We start from the raw sequence: 10,442 nt of genomic DNA on the forward strand, positions 1-10,442 counted from the left end.
AAAGTTTTATTTTTATATAACTTTTGCGCTTTTTTACTGCCGGGAACGTTCCCAAAGTGGGAACAAGCTGGGAACGGCACATCACTGTACCACTCCATCTTTAGTAGATAATAAAAGTTATTCTTTTTTACTTCGTTGTTACTTTGTTTGCCGAGGTTAATGAACTTTACCTAACACTGGTATGCGCGGTTTGCCCAAGGATTTTCTACTTCAATACAGAAATAAAAATGACATATGTCCATATCTATGAACAGGAAATTGTAAAGACTTTACTTTAGGCGCGCGTGAAACTCGGCTCAGGGCGTTGTCTGAGTTTCCTCCGAGGTGAGGTTTGCTCAGGCAAGTTGTTTTAAAAGTATTGCTGCCTTGAGAACCTTTATGTTACCCTTTTTGCTGGGCCAAAGTTACATCTACATTGGCCCCGATTCCTGCAGACACCTCCTAATTTTATTTTAAGTTATAAGTACCTGTCATTTTTATATCCGCCGAAAAGGAAGGACATATATATTTGACAGATGTTAATTTTAAAATGAATGAATAACCCGGTGAATCAAATAGGCATCTCTCGCAGATATATGCAAGTTATACTACCCGTATGACGTGTGCTGTCGACTTAATTCTGTTAGGTTATTGGCCTTAGGTTAGGTTATTGGTTGTTTAAATTTCTGTCTAAAATTGACGTGTGTTCTATAAATTTTATGCCTGTCGATTACCTATCCTTTTCCTTTTTGGCGGGTATGAAAATGACAGGTATAACTTAAAATAAAATTAAACGGTGTGTATTGGAATCAACAATATGACATGTCAAAAACGCTACGGAGAACTTCAAACTTTGTCTGGACCTGTTACGAATAGAAAGACTTGTACTCGTACAGTTGAGTAAAATATTATGCTCTGTCAAATGATCAATATTTTTAGTAATTACTTGAAATCCCCTTTATTGATTTTACTCCTTGCGTACCAAATGCGGCTGCAAGTTGTCTTGTAGCTCGTTGCTTTGCCCATTTGTTATTAAAGGCAGTCTGTGTAGAGAAAAAGGATGTAGTTTGTATAAACCTACGAATACCTCGTCAAATGACGTGGTACTCGCTACACAAACACAAAGAATAGTGAGTTTGCACAGTTTTGGCACGGTACAGTTGCCAAGGAAAATACTGATCCTTTCTCGCTTCTTATGAAGTTCAAGTAGGTCCACTTAGGTACGTGTGTTGTACGTTGGTTTGGTCAGTGTAGGATCAACATTTAAAAAAAGAAAATGTTTAACGCATTCTGTCGATTAATTTCATCCTTTTTTTGGTATCGATTTTATAACAATAGGTATCACAACTTTGATTAAAATAATTGAGGTTATTTTTTTTAATTTTCAAATAATTTAAATGTGATATTGTATTGCTGTGAACGTTTCTACAAACAATAAGTTATTCGATTAAACCGATTTTGACTCAAATCATACCTACTTTATTGCACACAATCAAATATACTCGTACAAATATTTATAAAAAACATTTTTGAATCAGTTTTTAAAGTTTTAATTGTATTGAATCTGAAATTCTTCTTAATCTGAGATTCATCGAGCACAGTTTAAAAAAGTTTACTATAGTAATAAGGTGCAAAAATCTTAGTAGATTCCAGGCTATAAAAGGTAAAAGAGTTTTTAAACATATTAAGGTGATAATTACCGACTTCAAAAAAGGAGGAGGTTCTCAATTCGACCGTATATTTTTTTTTTTTTTTTTTTTTTTTTTTTTTTTATGTTTGTTCGGGCATATCTTCGTCGTATATGAACCGATTTTGATAATTCTTTTTTTGTTTGAAAGGAGATATACCCAAGGGGGTCCCATGTCAAGGAAGTCAGGATCTGATGATGGAAGACCAGAGAAATCGAGGGGAATTTTCAAAAATCGTAGGAGCGACTAGTGCGTTTGTAAAGTCATATTGATCGGATCGATCTTTAGGCTTCGGGAAAACTTCCCGACCTTCGAAAACTGGTCAGCATCAGGGAGATACCCTATGGCCTGGCAAAACTATACAACCTGGAGCAATTTTTCTTTCACGAAACGTATTTAAATCTTGATCAAATTCAATCGCCGGTGCAAAAAAACAAAATGGCGGAAAAAAAAGATGGCCGCCATACAAAATTTTGTCGATTTTGGAAGAAGCCCGTTTGGGTAAAAATAATGTATGGGGCGCTTACTCAAAACGTCATGTAGAGTACGGAAATACTTTCTGGTCACCAAAAACTGCTCCGCATCAGAGAGATACTCTACGGCCTGGCAAAACTATCGCACGTGAACCAATATTTCTTTCAGAGCACTTATTTAAATCTTGGTCAAATTCCATAGCGCGTAAAAAAAAAACAAAATGGCGGAAAAACAAGATGGCCGCCATACACAATTTTGTTTTTTCAGAAAAGGTCTCGGGATATAAAATATATATCGGGGTTGTGATCGGATCGTCATGTTAAGTATGGAAATACTTCCCGATTTTCGAAAACTGCTCCGCATCAGGGTGACACCCTACGGCCTGGCGAAACTATCACACCTGAACCAATTTTTCTTTCACGAAACCTATTTAAATCTTCGTCGAATTTAATGGCCGGTGAAAAAAATACAAAATGGCGAAAAAACAAGATGGCCGCCATACAAAATTTTGTTTTTCCAGAAAATGTCTTGGGGGTAAAAATGATGTATAGGGGTGTGATCGGAACGTCATCTTTGAAAACTGCTCCCAATCAGGGAGACATCCTACGGTCTGGCAAACCTATTGCACCTGGATTTTGTTTGTTTCCACGACACCCATTTAAATCTTGGTCAAATTCTGTCGCCGGTGAAATAAAACAAAATGGCGGAAAAACAAGATGGCCGCCATACGAAGAGGGACAGTTTCGAATAAACAGGACACGCGAGCTGCTTTAGCAGCGAGCGAACCACGCGAAATCTACTGTATCTATATGTATGCGTGAGTGTGTATGATAGCAGCTTCCACTGACAACCACATGTGTGTATGTACACATACACATGTGTGTGTGTGTGTGTGCGTGTGTGTGCGCGCGCGCGCGTGTGTGTGTGTGTGTGTGTGTGTGCGTGTGTCTGTGTGTATGCGTGTGTACGTGCGCGTGTGCTCGTGTGCGTTAGCGCGTGTGTGAGTGTGTGTGTGTAAACATGTTCATCAATAATAATTGTGATCACTACTAATAATATATTATATTATTATATATGAATATAAATCAGAAAATCTGTCTGTCTGCATCCTTGCTCGGTCTAACCATCACTTAAAATCGTAAAATAAAATAAAATTTTTAACAAAAAAAAACCGACTTCAAACGCAAAACTAAAAAGCAATAAATAAATTTACTTCGCACAAAGTAATTAGTACGTATTTTCAATTAGTTAATTAATTTATAATTCTGAAGTCGGACATCTAATTATCATCAATTTACACCTTGTTCGTCATACACGTAGCAGCAATGTTACTCAATCATTATACTTAATGTGATAACTATACATAACAAATACACAGGTATTATTATACTTCAAAAATTCAAGATTTAATATAAAAGTTCTGCTTCTTTGCTGATTACTAAAAATAGTAAGTAAAGCACAAATTAAGATTAAAAAGTTGCTTAAAATGTATTGTTTATTTTTTCACAAATCAACTCCACCAGAATAGACTGTATGAAATAAAGAATGCCCGACTATATTTAGTAAAAATATGAAAAATTACAATTACTGAAAATAATTACAAATCATTATTTAATAAATTATTAATTTACATTCAAAATACGAAAAGCCTTTTGCCAATTACCTATAATTGTACACCAGTGTACTCAAACATCAACTTCACCTTGATAATACGGCGCAGCAACATCCGAAGTTTGTGAACTATGCTCATCATTCCATGTTCGTAATAACGTCTAATGAATATTGAACACCTGGAACTAGTATCTGTTATGTGAGCATACCATTTATTGATGTATTGGCAAGGTGGGGCACTGACACGCGGGAGTTGACAACATACATACCTATATATTCGCATGTGTGTGTCGTATAAGCCGACCTATAAAAGACCCTGTCAGGATAGCAACTGGACAGTAGATTTGCCGGATTGTGACACTGCTAGTTCATTAATTAAACAGGTAGGTTTTAAAAAATAAAATATATTTTTTAAAACGAGACAAATTGGCTGTGGTGTAAGGTCGTTTTTAAGGTGAGAAGAGTGCGTTGACAGAAATAAATTCGCGAAAATTAATTATATATTTTTTATATTTAAAAAGTTCATTGCTGTTTGACTTTTAATACTTATTATGAATTAATTTCGAATTTTTAAAATTATAATCACTAAAATTTCAACTTTTTAATTAGCGTTTTAAGAACTTTTTTCAATTTATTTTTTTGGATATTAATAATTTGAATCTGCCAAAGACAAATCTATGTACTAATTTAATATAAAATTTTTATAACACGAATTCACGATCACTGTCCAAGAATAATTTGCAAATATTTTTTCCATTTAAATATTACCATATTATACATAATGCTTTAGACAACCGCAAATATTATTTTTATTTAAATCATATTCTGCTTCCAATTTGTAATGTATTCAGGGAGACAGATAACTGAATTTTAACAAGTAAATTATTCCGAAAAAACAATACTTTTAATTATTGTAGCGATGAGAAAAAATATTTAACTTACCTATAATACAGGGGAATACGTACATTCATAAACATAAATTTTTCGGTTAGACAGGATTAGGTACTCTGAAGACATTCTCTCGTATCTTAAGATAAACATGACAAACTGTAGAATATTTAGACAGGACCTGATTAAAGTACTTACTATAAAAATTCGCTTACCCCACCAGATCCTCCAAGATGAAATTGTGCACGGTTATCTTTGGCCTGTTGGCGGCGTGTGCGGTCTCCTACGCGGTGGAGCATGGTCCCCTGATGGCTGCCCTCCAGCCGAGAGTGGTGCCTGAGGAGCGCCAGATCATGCTGGTGGAACAACCCGGCCCTGGTCGCCAGAAGAGAAGTCTGCTTTTGGGTGAGTAAAAGATCAGATTTATTTTTTATAAAAGACAACTTTTACTGTGAAAAAAAAAGAGTCGTTATCGCTACTTTCTTTCAAACATAATGCTCTCAGACGCTCTGAGCCGAGATTCGCGCCCAACTAGGCACCATCAGGCCTGTTGTCTTAAATTTTGTACTGGGCTCACCCCTTTAGTCCGGCCAAGTAGTTAAAGCCATTTTATTGTAAGTATACTTATTACTTCATTTTGACGGTAATTATGAAAATAAAAACCGTACCTATATAAAATTACTAGATACATAACGTAAACAAACTATAGAAAGTGCTTATTAAAATTGCAAAACCCGGCTTAATTCCCAATAGAATTGCTTAAGTGATTGATCGAAACCATGAATTCGAAATTACACTGCTGTGTTCGTAATGTAAAACAAATAAATATGATAAGGAATGTTATTGCGTTATTCCCGGAAGACAAAACTTTCAATTCTGACTAGACTTCAATTATCTATATTAAAATATTCATCGTAAGTGCCCAGCATGTAATAATGTATGCAGATTATGGTTCTATCATCATATTAAGTACACATTAAGTATACAAGAATTATTTCCATATACATTGATAACAACCTTCGTGGCCTAGTGGCTACAGCGTCAGGCTCACGATCTGGAGATCTAGGTTCGATTCCCGATGGGTAGATACATTGTCGAAATCACTTTGTGAGACTATCCTTTGTTTAGTAAGAACTTTTCAAGCTTGAATCACCTGATTGTCTGAAAAAAGTAAGATAATTCCGTGTTAGCTGTAAAAACACCTCCACCAACCCGCAGTGGAGTAGCGTGGTGTATGATCCATACTCGCTTCTATTGATTGAGGGGAGGCCTGTGCCCAGCAGTGAGACTTAAATAGGTTGTTTATGTTATGTTATTGATAACGATACTCAACTGGGTAAGTCAGACGGATTAAAGCCATGTAAGTACTTTACTTTCCATGGCTACATGTATGTTTCACATGTATGGACCAATGGTGTCGTAGAGCTACGTCCATTTAACAATATGAATTCTTGCTGTATAGCTTCAATATGAAGAGTGTGAGAAAATAACTGCCATTTTAATATAAAATGAGATCAATATTTCTCCTCTCCTCCTTAATCCTTCTTAGTTCCTTCAAACCCACAAGGAGATGCTTAAAAACGAAATGTACCTATCTTGTAAACTAAATCCGTACCCAAACTCTTGGTACAACTAATTAGTACTGGCTACACTTGTAATATGTACACAGAAGGACGCTGAACCTACTCTAGACATGTAATCTTGCATCATTCACAAAAATAATAAAAAGGGTAAACTTTATTCTGTTACCACACGGAGATGACATAAAACATATTTAATGCAAATTAAACTTTGAACCAGTATAAACTGGCTAGTAGGAACCTTGAACTTGTCGATTTTGTTTTGGAAATCAGCGAAATAAAAATGTCGTTAAAAAGGAAATAATATCAATGAACGTAAAACCCGCACAAAGTTAGTTAACAGTAATTTGCATTAAAATGTTCTTTTGACGACACCTGTTCGGTACTGGGTGACTTATGAATTAAAGTCAATGTGCAACATATACGCACTATTCGGATTCGTAAGCTTTTATCCCGTGCTTCCGTGCTTCGGAATGCGCTTTAAGCAGTTGGTCCCGGTTACTACTTACTGACGTAACTACGTAGTCGTCGAGCAACCTCACCTAAGGTTGCTAATCCACCTCATAACCCACACGATAGAAGAAGCTTTTAAATCAAAACTGTAACGTTCCTTTTCTCTTCATCCAGCTGGCGCGCTCGGTGCGGGCGCTCTCGGCGCTGGTATCCTCGGTGCTGGAGTGCTTGGTGCCGGTGCCCTTGGTGCTGGTATCATCGGAGCTAAGGCCGGTCTGGTCGGAGGTGCCTTGGCGGCTAAGGCCTTCAGCGGCAGGAGCTACGGCGGCGGCTACGGCGGGTACTACGGCGGCGGCGGCTACTACGGCGGCGGTGGCTACTACGCTCCCGTCTACAGGTAATTAGAAAAATAACCATTATATTTATCAGTCTGGGTAGAGAATTTATTGTGGAAGAACATAGGATATCCCTAAATAAGACCGAATTCATGGGGATGAACCTAAATAATGACTACTAACATTTTCAAATAATAATTAAAAGCTGTATTTTACAAGTAGACTTTCTAGAATTCATAATGAACAAACGAAGAAACTAATGCAGTATAGGTCAAGTAACTTACGCTACTTCCAATGATTGGGCCACGATCGGACGGTTTATCGATCATAGTTGTATCGGTTATAAGATTTACGTTTATACGTACTTAACATCAATAGGAAGTGTTTTCCAAAGAGTACCGTTGTGGGCGTATTCTCAATAAGATTTATTTCTTCGTTACTTATCTGTTATATAGTATCTCACGGAGTTTTATTTTTGTATCTTTTCAGGAGCTACCCGACTTACGTTGTTGAAGACGACTGGTGCTAAACGAAACAACCTAGATATAATATTGTTGATAATTTATGTAATTTGTTGTGTGAAAGAGCGACTTCTGCCAGAGATGTATGAAATGAATAAAATAAAAAACTTATAAATCCGATCGATTTGTTTAATTCGTAATTGTTCAAGAATTGTCGTACCAAAAAAGCTTATAAAACAAAACTGGTCAGAAATGGTAGGCTACTCATTATTAGTTTCACTAGCTACGTTCGAAAAAAATTCTCTATGCAGGATGTTGAGTGACCGTCATTAAATTCATGACCATTTTTTTTTGTTATAAATTATTTTCAATTTTATACCTTTGCTATGGAAAAATCCACCTGATATTAACTCGGAATAATGAGCTGAATCATCGCTCAAAGTTTTCGTTACGATCTCACTAACACTCAGTATGTGTTACTTTTGTTGTTATTGTAACCATTTTCATAAGTTTGACTTGGTTGTCCTCTTATACGAACAAAGTGATTCGTAAGACGTCTAGCGGTCACAAAAAACGTCGATAAAGCCCTATTTATTTCTGTATAACTTTAGTCGAGAGGGTTTTAAGGCCATACGAATTGGTATTTGACATAGTTTCAAAGTTGTGCATAACACATAATTACATATATTATTATGAATTCAGTGCTAGGCCGAGCCATAAGTCATTAATAAGACACTCTGCAACCGCTTCTAATAATCGTCCCTTTTAAAGTTTTGGAATTCATGTTTGGATCATAAATTATTATCACGTTGTGAGGAAACACACAGTCATGAGAAATGCGTTTCGAAGGTATGTGACCTAATCTGTATTGAGCTGGTAAACCTTTCGCGGATTGGAGGGTCAGATCGACAATCGCTTCTGTATAAAACCTGACGTGTGAAAACGAGATAGCGCTAGGGAGATGATGATGGGTATGATGAACAACATAGTGACAAGTTTATCTGCCCTTCGCATAAAGATATAGTTCAACATTATCAGTTATGATTGCAAATTAATACAAATCAAAGACACTATCGAAATGAAATCAGCTAGAAATACGGCGAATTCAGCTAGAAATTGTTGCCTAGTAAAGTCAGTGATGCATTAGCCAGCGGCATGAGTATTTATTCAGGGAACAGGTCCTGGCGACGCGTCGAAACAGCTTTAACAGAGATGGATAGTCACAGCAGCATAGCATCACTTTAATCTCATGCAGAAAAGAGATGGATGATGTCCCGCAGAAGAGACAGACAACTGCGCCAACAGACCTGCGGTGGTGGTTGGAGACAAGATATATGGTGGATTTTGTAGAATAAATAATGCTTGCAACAGACAAGAAAAAGAAGTAATTTTAAAAACCTTAACCTGACTTAAAAATAAGTCTCAAAAATTCAGAATTAGCTATAAGGTTAGAAAGGTCTAACCTTTAAAATTCCAACCGTTTAATGTTCGGGAAACATATTCCTGAAGTAAATAAACTTTGCTGAAAAAAATCTTGTGACAATTACCTTACTGAAAGATGCATATCCAAATAAGGTTCTGTTATTCCAAAGGACGTGTTCACCCGGATCAAGTTGATATATTCAAATTAAAATAACTTTTTGAGTTATTCAGATGTAAGAAATGGTAACCTCGTTCTGTAGTAGGTAGTATACAGGGGTCGTCCAAACTTTTCGAATAAAACCAATGGGCCCCTTGTTTACCTACTTTGTTGCTTTATCCCATTCCTTCGTGTAGGTCTAAGTTTGTACTGTTCTTTTAGTAATTTGCGGTCATTTGTCCCAACTATTTTCTTTATTGGATTTTGAAACTATTCTTTGGGTTAGTTCGGTTCAAGGAGCAGTAATTGGTTCAGTGTCAGGGTTTTCCTGAAAAATGAGAAAGGCTAAAAATTAAATAATCTGTTTCCTGGTGAGACGGAACGCGATTGGTGGAATGGGCTCGTTATTTATTCAATGATTAGTAATTGTGAAATTACTGATTACTCTAACTTTGTTGTTCTGTTGCTTGTTTAATATTTTGGCGGCAAATTTACAATAAGACGCGTCATAACAAATCTTAATTTAATATAATGTAAATAAATTCACCACTTTGTGAGACTGTCCTTTGTTTGGTAAGGATCAATATCGTTACCAAACAAAGGACAGTCTTAGTAAGATGTTACGTGCAGTAAGATGATTCCGCTTCGGAGGGCACGTTAAGCCGTTGGTCCTGGTTATTAGGCGTAAAAAACACCTCCCCCAACCCGCAGTGGAGCCATACCCCCTCTGGTTGATTGAGGGAAGGCCTGCGCTCAGCAGTGCGACGTGATAGGCTGTATATGTTTATGTTATGTATGTAAATAAATTAGCGAGAGAAATTGTATCAAATCATTTGGTACTTTTATTGGGATTCATTTCTTGATCCATTCTAAAATTCACCTTACACACACATAACGTTTATTAATAACCCTTGTAGCAATTGAAGCGTTTATAGTCAGCTAAGCCCTTTGAAGCTTCATCTGGCAATATGAGGAGTTGAATATTCATGTAATGTGGGCAAGTCATTACGGCACTCCTGACATATTAGTGAAAGCAAATTTACTACACGGCGAATTTGCAAGTCTCCTCCGCCAGTGTTGCGAGCTAATGCAAAGACGTGACGGAATTTTGAAGTAGCTTCAGACAGTGATCACTTCTGGTTATTGTTTTCCAGTCTTCTGTAAACAAAATAATACTAATTGGTTTTGTTATAGGTACTTATTGCCATGCTGCAGCAGCAATTTGTCTTTTAGAATAAAACAGATAAGAGTGTGACTCTGGTAACTACACAGACAATACTAGTACATTACAATAATTGATAAATATGAATATTTGATACTAATTATTAATTTCGATACGTCTTAAAAGTCTATAAAGGGCTCGGAGCCTATTTATGCCCTCTATTATTATTGGC

The 10,442-nt window shown here is 36.4% G+C and overlaps 1 protein-coding gene across 1 annotated transcript; it reads left to right on the top strand.

Annotated features, from left to right (window-relative positions):
* Window positions 1-4,083: 4,083 nt before the first annotated feature.
* LOC126376633 (keratin, type II cytoskeletal 1-like) lies at window positions 4,084-7,642 on the top strand. The gene is made up of 4 exons (XM_050024161.1): window positions 4,084-4,135; window positions 4,864-5,045; window positions 6,848-7,070; window positions 7,498-7,642. Exons 2-4 carry the CDS (start codon window positions 4,874-4,876, stop codon window positions 7,535-7,537), a joined length of 435 nt encoding a protein of 144 aa, XP_049880118.1. The 5' UTR covers window positions 4,084-4,135; window positions 4,864-4,873; the 3' UTR covers window positions 7,538-7,642.
* Window positions 7,643-10,442: the final 2,800 nt, after the last annotated feature.

The sequence above is a fragment of the Pectinophora gossypiella genome, chromosome 2 (genome assembly GCF_024362695.1).
Source record: "Pectinophora gossypiella chromosome 2, ilPecGoss1.1, whole genome shotgun sequence".
Taxonomy (NCBI): Eukaryota; Metazoa; Arthropoda; class Insecta; order Lepidoptera; family Gelechiidae; genus Pectinophora; species Pectinophora gossypiella.